The 13,419-nt window shown below is 38.4% G+C and overlaps 1 protein-coding gene across 1 annotated transcript in view; it reads left to right on the forward strand.

Annotated features, from left to right (window-relative positions):
• LAMA2 (laminin subunit alpha 2) overlaps positions 1-13,419 on the forward strand; it is a gene marked incomplete at its 5' end in the record, with an annotated part of 255,146 nt that overhangs the window by 134,424 nt on the left and 107,303 nt on the right. The window contains 3 exons of the mRNA XM_062488976.1: positions 4,257-4,437; positions 8,119-8,255; positions 10,675-10,908. Coding sequence (XP_062344960.1) covers positions 4,257-4,437; positions 8,119-8,255; positions 10,675-10,908 — 552 coding nt within the window. The remainder of the gene's footprint in view (positions 1-4,256; positions 4,438-8,118; positions 8,256-10,674; positions 10,909-13,419) is intronic.

Raw genomic sequence — 13,419 nt, forward strand, 5'->3', positions numbered from 1 at the left:
TAGTTTAGTTCTGCCGGAATGTTCTGTCTTAATGTTTTGTTTTTTTTTCTTAGGGTTTCTTCTTGTGTTGTCCAAACAATGTATTATTTTTTGGTGAAAATGTTTTTTGCTTTGACATTGTTTTCCTGTCTCATAAATCACTGCAGAGAAATATTGTTTCATAAACTTTCACAGAGTTGTCTTCAGGCAGCTAAGGAATATGCTATAGCTGGCTGCAGATTTCTCTGGTTCAGAGTGAGGACTCATGAGTTAGGCCTATGTCCTCAGAACACATTCACCTGTGTGTAATTTAAAGCACATAAATAATTCTGCAGAAATCAAAAGGACCATTTTCACCCTTTAAAATTCTGTAATTTCTGAAGTGGTTTGCTTGCACTCCATTTTCAACAGGATTTAAAGAGCCTGTTCAAAGAAAAATAGCTGGTGTCAGTGGAATTTTCAGATTGCATAAGGTACCCAGCAAATATCTCAAGCTCAATAATATAATACTGGTGATTAATTGGAATTGATCTTTGTTTACTTCAGTGTTTTCTCCTGTCTTTATTTCTCTTCTCTTTTAAAATGTGCTGTAGTTTCTTTATCTTCACTTTCTAACAGTGTTTACCTTTCATTCTTAAAGCCCAATTACTTCTGGGCCCCAGAAAAACTATTTTGTATACCCTGTGGCTGCAGTGCCTTAGGATCTGTGTCACTACAGTGTGATATGTTGGGAAGATGTATCTGCAAATCAGGATTTATGGGCAGACGCTGTGAAATCAGCAGACAGGTGCCTAAATTGCAAGAAAGTGCAGGAAGCAGTCAGCAGATTCGAGCACCCCCCCGGCGGTGGGGCACCAGCAGTGCCAGTGGGTGCCCACGAGGGGCTTACCGACCTGCAGCGCTGGTAATGACACACTCTGCTTTGCATGGGCTGAAGTCTCCTGTTTGCTTGTGTTTGGAGCTCACTCAGGTTGCTTGGGTTTTTAAGTTTTAATGCCCGTGTTGCAATATAAGAAATTCTCAAGAAACTCGGAAGACAAGCAGCATTTTAGGATGTTTCCCCAATCCTAAGGACTTCGTCGTGCAAGTGGTGATATCAGTGAGACCTCAAATACCAGACTTAAGTCCCAAAACAATACCATCAACTGCAGTTTGCACAAAATGCATGGGAGATGTACATAAATCACTGGGATTTTCTTGGACTTTGCAGCCTAAGACTTCCTTTTCTACCAGTTAAAGAATCAATAGCTTAAGGAGGTAGAAAGAAGGATCAGCCCCAGAGGCAAAGAGTTAAGATCTAATTTTAAAATATTGAACATAACTGGTGTTCAAAGTTCTCATTAGTGAATATATCCAGTTGTCTGAGTTATTTTTAACTCAGCGCAGTGCCAGTTTTGTGGATGTAATGCCCAAAATGATAGGAGTGTTCGTTTCTTATCACAGACCAACAAAACGACTTACTTCCTAAAATTAAGTAATTATGATACAGCTGCTTCTAACAGAACAGTATTTTAGGACTGTTGTTGGTTCTCTCTGCAACTCAAAATGTTCACACTTATCATGCCCTGTTTGAAAAATACCTGGCAGTGTTTTTTCATCCTCAGCCAGACTCTGAGACCCATGCTGCATTTGTTCATATAGATTTCCTTCAAGAAATGAGGTTTTTTCCAATAAAACATGTATAGGTTACTGTTTTGCCCATACAGTACACTGATGGAGACACAATATAATGACATATTCAGAAAATTCAGTGTATTTCCTAACTGTAATCAAGGATCACATATCTTGTTCACTAGGAACATATATCTTGTTCAGTAAATGTGATTCTTAGAATTTCTGTGTAAACAAACTTTGCTGAGAACTTTAACGTGGAGTTAAAGTTTGCATGACTGACCAAAATGTCTTTGTGTGCAGCCCTCCTCACAGAATGCAACTCAGCATGGTGGTGGTCTTTTCCAACTTAACACAGTGTGGAGTGCTGGTATCTGACTTTTTCTGACTGTTACCCATATAAACGGCTTATTAGATCCTAGGAAACGTTATATTGAGAATTAAGGTGCATGCTGTGCATTGGTTACTTCACTATGTTAATCTGAATGTCTGTCCTGAGATTGTGCATATTCACATTTCTGTGTTTCTTCCTGTGTAAAAGAAATCTTTAGAGATAGTCAAGTATTTTATTGAACTTTGAGTTTGATTAAATGAGTTTGACTATCTCTTTCTCTCTGATATGCCATGTTTTGTCAGGCAGAAATATGAAATTTGCAAAACATTTCAATATAGAGTTTGGAAATGAAAATTAGTGTAATTCTTTATTACATGTATAATCAGGCATTTGCTTAAGTTCGTATGATCTTCAGGCCAAATTCTGACCATCGATGTGGTCCCGTATTCTGGCACCTTTAAGCAGTTTCTCTTTGTGAGTGGGCAACTTTGGTATCAACCTCAGAGATCAGATTTAAGGACATGGAAAGCTTCTGAGGTTTCAGAGAATTCACCAATATAAGAGGTTAATTAGGGGTTCTACAGTGGAACAAATCCATATAAAGTAGTAGTCATAGTAGAATCATTGAGGTTGAGAAGGACTTCCAAGTTATTGAGTCCAACCTTTGACTGATCACCATTTTGTCAACTAGACTGTGGTACTAAGTGCCACTTCCAGTCATTTCTTGAATGACTTCACCACTGCCCTGGGCAGCCTGCTCCAATGGCTGACCACCCTTTCAGTGAAGAAATTGTTCCTTTTGTCCTATGTGAGTATTCCCTGGCACTGCCTGAGGCAGTGTCCTCTTGTCCTGTTGCTGGTTCCCTGGGAGCAGAGGTCGAATCTCACCTGGTTACAGCCTCCTTTCAAAGAATTGTAGAGAGAAGTTTTCCCTGAGCCTCCTGTTCTCCATGCTAAACACCCCCAGCTCCCTCAGCCACTCCTCATAGGACTTTTGCTCCAGATACTTCACCAGCTCCATTGTCCTTCTCTGGACACATTCCAGCACTTCAATGTCTTTTCTTCTTGTAAGTGACCCAGAACTGGACATAGCACTGGTGCTTAGTACAGAGGGACAATCACTGCCATGGTCAAAGCCAGTACAGCTCCATTGATTTGAAGATCTACTGAGTTACAGTAGGTGAAAATCAAACACCTCATACCTGGGTTACAAAGCAGCACATTATAAAGTAAATATTTTTCACTTTGTTCCATTTATATTCATTAGCAGTGATCTTTTTAATATCTCATTTTTTACATTCTGCTTTTCTATCAAACTCACTGATAGATTTTATTATTAATGTTATAATGTCAATTTCAAGTGAAGTCATTAATATGATTTAGATTTCAGTATTCACTGAAAATCATCATGCCTGAAAAACAGGTAGAGAAGTACTCCCATTTTAAAACACTCTAGCTCAAGACTGAGTTTGTCATTTGAATATCAAGTATGATTTGTTCCTAGGAGCCTCAGTTGGTTGGTACAGTGAAACTCATGAGGTCTTCTGGTTGAAATCTTTGTTCAGAGCTCCATATCACAGTATACAAATGAGTGTATGTCTTCCCTTCTTTACTTTTTGCACTCTACTAGTGAAGCTAAGGAGGAAATTTCTTACTATAGTTGATAACATCTACTCTGGTTCTGCAGAAACTTTATATTGATTTTTGCAAAAAAGAAAGAAAAGGAAGAAAACAGAAGAGAAACAGAGGCCTAATCTAGACAGAGTTTTTTATCTAAAAAATTTTTCCCATTACTTTTTTGTGTTGTACAAAAATACACTATTTATATGTTCTTCTAAAGTTATTCCTATATATCATTCTAAAGAATTGCCTTTAAGTTACTGTATATAGATATTACCTTTACTCAGAGGAGATAAAATCTACTTCAGAGGCTTTCCAGTTGAATCGATCTCCATTTGTAGCTAAGAATTTGAATTCACTCTCTTAGCAACAAACTCTGCCTGACATAGCCTTACAGCCAGAGATGGGGTATGTATTTTGTACTGATATACCTTCCATTCTGAGTGAGAAGAGGGAAATATAGCCTTCTAAAAGATGTGTTGCATTGCAGGACATTCATTATAACATCAGGTAACATTCTGAAGTCTTTATTCTTTTTCAGCAGTGTAGTGTCCTTGCTCCAGGGTTTTGCCACTACAATCTAGCCTGTTAGAAGCAGTATTTCAGTAATGAAGAGGAAAGAGCAACCCTGATGTCCCTACACTCTCAGCTCTTCCTCTTTTCTCCTGGTAATCATTCCATGTACTAACTGCTCTTCCTTACTCTGTGGCAGCCTGGAACATTTGGCTTACAGTCTTCCAGAGGATGTGTTCCCTGCAACTGCAACTCCTTTGGTTCCAAATCCTTCGACTGCAATGGAGACGGGCAGTGCTATTGCCAGCCTGGAGTGACAGGAAAGAAGTGTGACCGCTGTGCACATGGGTTTTACAACTTTGAAGAGGGAGGCTGTACTCGTATGTAAACATTTTGCACCCAAACACAGATTTATTTATTTATTTATTTATTCATTCATTCATTCATTCATTCATTCATTCATTCATGCCTAAGATTTAGTTTGGCTAATTTTGGATTGCCTAACTAATTTTCCTGACAAGGGGCTCATAGACAGCCTTGTACATAATTCACTTGACAAGGATGGTGATTAGCAAGAATAAAAGATACAAGCAATTTCTGCTATTTTATGGGCAGCTTATGGCTAATCTGCTGCATTTAGAAGGAACAGGAATGTCTTTTACTCCATGTAATGCCTGCCAAAAAAGATTCCATGAAGTTCCTATAATTTAGTTAAGAGTAACATAGAGCTCTGATTAAAATTTTTGCCAAATCACACCAACTTGTAGGGGTGTAAAAAGACAAACTCCCTTTGCTTCTAGTTTTACCCCAAGCCTTTTCATTGTTTTTATATGGTTGATCCTCTTTCATTACCACAATTCTTTCCTGTAGTTATATTTAGTTGTTTACTTGTACACAAGATCTTTAATAAAACTATCTCCTGTGTCCCTTGTGTAAACACATGAAAACTCTCCTTTTCTAGATGCTGAAACTCTAGCATTAGACATAAACTTATCCAGCCACCTCTTTATTTTTGTCCTTTTGGAAATTAGGTCAAAGACTGAATTGAATGAATCCTTATCCTTGAGGTAGTGCAGACTTATATCAAAAAGAACCAAATCAATAGATTTCTTCACAGGGAAATATCCATCTTTCCTGATAGAACTGTGTTTTTCAAGTCTCAGATACCCATTTAGATGTGATCACAGGACACATAGATGGTTGTCTAGTGTGACTGACTGCTGTGATACTAGAGTGCTGTTATTGTTCTTCAGGTATAAAGCATATTCTTTCCAGAAGCAGAAATCATAGTCTGGTAATTTGTTCGTCCTTTCCTATCCAGAATGGCAGCACAGGGAATAAGCTTAGCTTTCTGCTTTTCTTATTCCTTTTTTTTGTCGTGGAAGGAGCATCAAGGCCTCAAGACCCATATTTGTGCAGCAAAATTCCATTTTACCTGTTGTGTGGATAAACCTTGAAATAGGCTGGATTATTATATGCAGATTATGTTTGAAAGTTACTCTATGGTGTTGTCTCCCACAGCAAAGAAGGGTTCAAAAACACAGGTTTGAAAAGTTCTGATACATTGGCCTCTTGGAAAAGGGAGAGATTGTTTCCCAGGCTCACTGATGAGAGAGCTTGAAATAAAATGCAAATGATAGCTGCAGTATTAAAGCCTTTAGCAATTAAATGAAGGGAAAAAATATATTGTTTATGATTAGCATCTTATTCTAACATTCCACAGGTTAAAAGCACCTTGCTGTTGTGAAATACAACAAAATGTTGAGTACTACAGTTAGGGAAGGAAAATGAGAGGGCTGTTAATGAAATTGCACATCAAAATTTTAATTGCTCTCTTGGCAAATTTTGAAATTACAGAGTTTAAGAAGCAAACAACATGAAATGGTTAAATACTGTAAATCCAAGTAACATTTTAAATATAAATGTATCAGACTGTGGACATCAAATGTTTAAAGCAACAGCAGCAGCTATAGATGTTGAGAAAATTCAGAATTTTTCAAGTTCCAAAGTTAATAGAACGAGTGGAGATGAATTCTGTTTTCAATGTGCTGTTTATTCCACACTTATTTTTAGTAGGCTTCTTATGTATTCCTTCAAATGACAAAATGCAAGAATTAAATTATGAATCACAAAGAAAATCAGAAATTTAATAGAAGTATATCAAATCATGCTGGAAGGAAAAGTACAGAAAAATTAATTCCATTGTGACAACTAAGTATCAAGTAGAATATTGGACCTCTTTTATCTACCATTTATCCAAAAGGAATATAATTTGATTTTTTCTTGTGCATATAAATCCGTAAAGCCTAAAACGTCCCTGAAAGCATCATCAGTTGTCACTGTTGAGGAGCACACAACATACAAATAGACACACTACATTTTAGAAGGCTAATATTCCTTTATTACAACAACCATCTGCCTTTTATACCCTCTACAAAGTTTACACTTCATTCATTAGTTACAACAAATCAACATAATGTTGATTGGTGTAAAACCCATCTCCACCTCTGTTTTCCACAAAACTTTTCTAAAAATACTTTTCCCAGCTGCAGAATTTCATCTGCTTATCTCCTTCTCTTCTTGGCCTCCAGGCTAACGGCCTTGATAGAAAACCTTTCAGAAATAACCCTTATTCATTAACCCTCTCTGGCTCGCAGGCCAGCTATAGACCTCTCCACAGTCAGTGTTGACATTCTAGTAGCAGAGATAAAAAGATATTTCTGTTTCACTATTGCTTGCAACAATTGTGTTGTATTTTTTCCTTCTTGTTTTGAAAAATAATTATAAAGGTAAAAATAGGAGAAACATTTGAGTATTTCTTTCCCCTCCATGCCTTTTTAGCCAATTTTGTATAAGACCTGGAAGCCTGTAGCTGAGCTGTCACATCTGAAAGCCTCAGTCTCCCAGTGAGATGTATTCTGAAACGTCAAGCCACAGTGTGTGAAAATATTTTAAATAGCATGCAACACATTGTGTTCCTGGCATGATGGAGGCAAAACTTGCTATCTTCTTTGCATCAATTGCCTTATCTTGAAGGCATTGGTGGCGAAAAATAAAGGTCGCTTCTTATTTAAACTGTAGATAGCTCTATCTTTGCATATCCCTTGTTTTCTGGTTTAAATCTAAATTGCAGCATTTCACAGTAAAGGCAATGAACATAAATGAAGCCCTCAGTAACAAAGTTATGTTGCCTTTTAAATACCCCGAGGTTATCACACAGAGTTAGTTTGCTTATGATGGTATTTCTCTGACCTCATGGGTTATGTGGATGGTGGGTGTGAAAACAACCACACACCAGTTCTGCTCTTTCAGTCACTTGTGTGTCTTGTGCCCCATAACTACCTATCATTACATACCTTGAATCTGTATTTGCCACCAATGTGTTGTTCACTTAGTAATCCTTTAAGAGCAAAGACCACGTCTGGAAGCACTTCCAAACCTGAAGTATTTTTAATTTAGTATAATCTGCAAAGAATACCAGTTTCCCATGGAGAAGAAACACCAGTTTGTTGATGTCCTCCCAAGGCAGAGGATATGTAAGCTGAAAAAGAATAGAAGGAATAGAAAGGGAAAAAGAAACTTAAACACCTGTTTTGCCGTTTAAGGAAAGACTCTTTAAGAGCAGCAGAAATTTCAGAATATATTTCTCAAATTGGTATAAGAGGTTAAATAGGCTGCAAATTCCCTGCATAGACAGCTCAGAGGCCCTCAGGTGGCTTCATAGAGGAGACAGCATGGGCCCAGAAACTATAGGAGCACTCCTGCAGTTATGTCACAAGAGTACACCATCTCAGAAGTCTCTGCACTTCTGCAGTTTATGCCTTTATTTTTTCCATTCTGTTCTCATTGCAGCTACTTCAACCACAGTTAACCTGTTTCACTAATACAGGTTTTGGTTTCTCGGGGTTTTCCCTTCCTTGTCTGCCCTATCATGTCCATAGATAACTGAGAGTTCACTGTACAGTAAAGGAATTATCCTAACCCCTTTAGGGTCTGCTCTCCTGGTGTCACATAAAGGGATAACTTTTCCTCTGCTTTATTTTTTTCTGTCTCTCATAAAGCCTGTGAGTGTTCACGTTTTGGCAATAACTGTGATCCCGTCAGTGGACGCTGTATCTGCCCTCCCAATACTGTTGGAGAGATGTGTGACAAATGTGCACCAAATCACTGGGGCCATAACATTGTCACTGGCTGCGAGGTGAGTGGATTTCTATTTTCTCTATGTGCATTACCTCTTTCACAGTAATTTATAGCTGGAACACACTTTTTGGTTTGTAAATCATGGTTTGTCTCCATATTGCAAGTTTTGGTGCTAGACTGGTGTCAATGTTGGCAATCTGTTACTGCATTGCAGATCCTCAGTCTCAGGTATGCAGCCTGTAACACAAAACACCCGTTGATTGTGCTGTCACACTGAGTCAGTGTCCTGCTTGAGCCTGATTTTATTTTACTATAACTGTGTTTAATGTTTTTGAGATTGCCACAGTATTGAACGATGTATGTAGATGTATATTTACAGGTAATCAGCAGTGAACAAATTCACTATGGGAACAAATTCACTTCAGGGAGCAAATTCACTATGGCCTAAATGGTGACACCACTGAGAATTTGTACTGAAAGTTTGCTTGAGAAAGGCTTCAATTGGAGCACAAAACACAACAAAGAGAAAAGGAAAGAAACATCCTCCTTAGTTGTTAATTGTGCTTCATTCATGTGTTCTTAAAGGGGAAATAAACCTTATTGTTAGCCTTTAGATCCTTCTTATTCCAAAATATCTCAAGTGAAGGGAGAAGAAATAGGAAAACAATGATAGAATGTCGAGGAGACCATGAAAGTTGTTGTTAATGACCTTGAGTTGAGGGCGCAGTATCCGTTTAAGGTTGGAAACTGATGACAGTGGACATCATGCAAGGTTCAAATGCCTTCCTCCCTGCTGTGCTCATTGATGATAAGGGATTTAATAGTGCTGCTACAATTACTCCAGAAAACTTTATATTTTTGGAACATAGTCATATACCATTAATACTTGGTCTTAAAAGGCTAGTTCTGTAGCTCAGGCTGCAAAGCATTTGACAAGAATGATTCCTTTTTTGTATGCATGAAAAACTCCTGTGAAACCTCTGCAGTGCTGCTATGATATAAACTCTTGGCATCTGAAACCAGCCTAATGAGGTTGAAGACCTCTGTTTGAGCTCTGGAGTATATTCTCTGATTGTCTTTTATGTGAGTAAATTAGTATGACAGTTCCATGGCACCATCTAAATTAATGATGATCTATCAGCTTGCATTTCTTTCAGTATGTTGCCACTAATTTCTGGAAAGTGAGATGTGAATCTATCTCCTGCTTTGCAGTTGTTGTAGAAGATTTCCAAGACTGTTGTAGGTCTGGGATAGAGAACATTGCAGAAAACTGCATAAACCAAACACAGCATCTGATTGTAAATTAGGTTTTGGTATTGCACACCCAGCTATTTCAGAGAATGGTGAACAGTTTGCTTTCTCAGCTTTGTGTTCAAGTGTGTCTGGTAGAATTAAGTTCTTTCTGTCAGAAAGTTTTGTTTCTTGGGTTAGGTAGTCATCTTGCAGACTAATATTTAACCAGTGGTTAAATAGTTTTTCTGGCATTCAGTAAAGATTGCATCTGTATATTTCCTGTATATATTCACCTTCTTTATAAATGTTTTCAGATCTGAGGAAAGGTGCTCTAAGTGGTCATGTAATAAACAGTTTTGCTTAGAAACTGGATCCACATTTTCTTCCTCTCTTTTTCAGCTTTGTGTCTGTAATTTTAGCAAGCCTATCCGTCTCTGTTACTGTGGTAACCCGTACTGCTGGCACTGAGTTTTTTCTGTAAGCTGAATTTATCCGTATGTTATTCTGATCACACCAGTGATTACAGCCAATGTCCTGTATTAACTGTGCAGTGCTACCCTAGTAATAGTACTGAGGGATTCTTCTGTTCTTTGGAAGTCTGCAGTTTCCCCTGCTACATTTGTATTCAATATCTAGATGCCCTGGAAAATCACCTTTTTTCTATCCACACTTGCCTGATCAAGTCTTATTCTGTGAGCAAGTTTACTTCAAATATATCACATGACTAAATCTCTAGCCCTTACTGTGTAAATTACTGTCATCTAGGAGTCTTGTTTGTACAAAGAGGATAGTTACCTGTATGATGGATGAGTAATAGACATTGAACTAGATTCCTCTGGGACTAGTGGACCGATTGCTCCTGAGCAGTTCCAGTTTTAGGAAAGTGTTCTGAACATGCCTGCAGAGAATTTACATACAAAATACTTCTTAGAGAGTGCTTGTAGTCTCTGAGTTAATTTTGTCCACAAAGTATTCAAATGTCCTTGACCCTTTTGGGTTCATTTGTTTTCAATGCCTGAATTATCAGTGATAAGTAATATCTCTCAATAAAATCCAAATTACTGGCCTTATAATTTAAATGTGGGGCTTTTTTAGGCAGTGGAAAATCACTGCTGTATTTTACTTATAGACACTTAAAAGAGGTGAATTGCTTTTTGGGTTTTGGTTTTGGGTTTGTTTTTTTTTTGTTTGTTTGTTTGTTTTCAGAAGCACAATTGCAATTACCTTGTTTCTCTCCTTTTCAGCCCTGTGACTGCAGCCTCATTGGAGCCCTAAGTTCTCAGTGTGACTTAAATACAGGCTGTTGCTTCTGCCGCCCTGAATTCTCTGGGGAAAAATGCACAGAGTGCAGGTTGGGCTACTGGAATTATCCACACTGTGTCGCTTGTCAGTGCTTCCTGGCTGGGACAGATCCACAGAGCTGTGATGCAGAGGGGAAGTGCTCATGCATTGATCATTCTGGCCAATGCAGATGCAAGGTAGGACAATGAAGGTTGTAAACTGAAGGTTGTAATCTTGTAACTGCTGAGAAGTTTATTTCAGATATCATTAGCACTTGCCCTTACTTGTTCAAACAATATATGCAGAACAATCACCTTGGTTTTCATAGTGCACTTGCAAACTGATGTGGGAGGAGTCCAACATAAAGAAAGACTTAAGTGCTTATCAGCTGCTTTTTCACATACTGACACTTGCCAGGAAAGCATCCTCTTAGGAGGATCCATAGCATCCTCTTTTTTTCCTCTATTTTTTTATTTCTTTCTGTTCTTACAGAACTGTTGCCAGTTCATCCCCATAATATAATTCTTGTTCCAATTCTGGGCAAAATAAAAGCAAACACATCAGTAATCACAGTATGTCACAGTGTTAATTCAAAATATGTTGACTTAGAGGGAGTCAATATTCATCATATCATGAGTGGAATTCACTGCAATAGTATCTGGTCAGAGTAGACTAAATCCAATTCAGGATCACTAAAGCAAAGACTTTTGGCATCATCATCCACAACATTCTTATTTGGAATTGTGCTTGGAAGAACAGTGCACTTAGGTGGTTTGAGAGTTGGCTGGATTGCTGAGCTTACAGGGCAGTAATTGGTGGTTTGATATGCAGTTGGTAGCCAGCAAGCAGAGTATCCCAGAGCCAATACCTTCATCAGTGAGACAGATGACAGAATTCATGATCAGCATATTTGAAAATGCTGCTGACATGGAGGAGGTCAAAGTTGACATGCTGAACAGTAGAACTACTGTCTAGAGGGTTCTTGAGAAGCCTAATGACAAGGAAAATAGAAAGGTCATTAAGTGGAGTGGAATGACCTCAAGAATCAGTACAGTTTGGAAGAAACCTGAGTGGCAATCCTGTTGGAAAACACAGTATAAGCCAGCCATACACTGTCATGGTAAACAAGGCAAACTGCCCACTGATCTGGATACAGTGAGCACCGTGGCCAATGCAGCTGCAATGCAGGACATCACAAAGAGCATGGAAAGCAAGGGAAAGGCTTTATATACTCAGTACTGTACTACTGTACTACTTGTACTATAGTCAGTGCTGATAAGGCTGCACTTGGAAATGGTGTCCAGTTTTCGAACTTGATTCGAAAGTGTTGAGAAATTAAAGAGGATCTGGAGAAGAGTCTTACAGCTGATGATGATCTGTGGGGATGTACTGAGACAGCTGGACTCAGTCTGAAAAAAGAGGCTAATAAGAGGAAATGCAATTACAACCTATTAGCCTCTTCAAAGAGTAGTTGATGGAATCAGGTCCTTTCTGATGATGGCAGAAGATGTAACAAGGGACAGCAGCTGCCAAAGGGAGTGGGAGAAATTTGGGTTGGACATTAGAAAAAAAAAATCAGAGTTATGCAGCAGTGGTACACATTATCTAGAAACATGTGAAATCTCCATTCTAGGAGATTTTCAAGAACTGAAAGAGGCATGGGTAGTGTGACCTGGTATTGGTGATAATTGTGCCTCTAGAGGGAGGTTTTTAAATGTGACCCCTAAAGATTCTGTGATTTGGATTCATTCTTCTTCTTTAGGTCTGTATTGACAAAAAGAGATAGTAAAATGGAAAGATTAAATTAAATAATTGAATTGCCAGGTAATTATTTTGTTAAATGGGCAACAATCACTTAAATCTGAGTTTGAAGACTCAGAACTGTAGAACAAATTAGATGGGAAGTGACCTATGTAGGTCATCTAGTCCAGCACTTTGGCTGAAAGATGCTGCTGAGCCAGCATTTCCATGGATGGGGAGAGATTTCACAAATTCTGTGCAAACTGCTTGTTCAGACTCCTATTTTTCTGGTATATTTGAACAGGAAGCATCATGTTCTATTTCACAAGTACTGATTCATTTGATGATGGCACTAAGAAAACAGATGTGAGCTGACCACATCGATTGTCTGAATAAAACTCAGTTTTGCCCTGTGCCAGCCTCTGAAATGCAGAAATGGAAGTATCTCAGATATTTCAGCCTCTCTTGATACATGATAAACAGCAGCCACTCTAACCATCTCGGTGCCCCATTTCTGAGTTAGGTGCAGCATGTCACAGGATCCCAGAATTGGTCAGTTAAGGAAGGGAAGGGGTCATTGGAGGTCATCTAGTCCAACTCCCCTGCTCAAGCAGGGTCCCCTTGAGCACATGACTCAGGGCTGTGTCCAGACTGCTGTCTCCAGAAAAGGATACTCCACAGCTTCTCTGGGTTGTCATTTTTCTTGTAGCTCTTGTAAGCCCTAAGTAGAAAGAGTGGGTGTTCATGGCATTTTAAAATAAAAGTGTTTCTTTGTTGACTCTTTTAGGGCTAATAATATAGTTGCTTCTATGTTTCTCTGAGTGCAAATGAACAGTGTATATTTATAAATATGTATTTAACTGATGATTAATGGTAAGGAAGTGCAATTGACATGAAACAAATTTCAAAGCAAGTAAAAAACACAGTTTATGAGAGAAAATGGACAAATAATACTGAATTAAGTAAGC

Source organism: Cinclus cinclus, chromosome 3 (genome assembly GCF_963662255.1).
Source record: "Cinclus cinclus chromosome 3, bCinCin1.1, whole genome shotgun sequence".
Classification (NCBI taxonomy): Eukaryota; Metazoa; Chordata; class Aves; order Passeriformes; family Cinclidae; genus Cinclus; species Cinclus cinclus.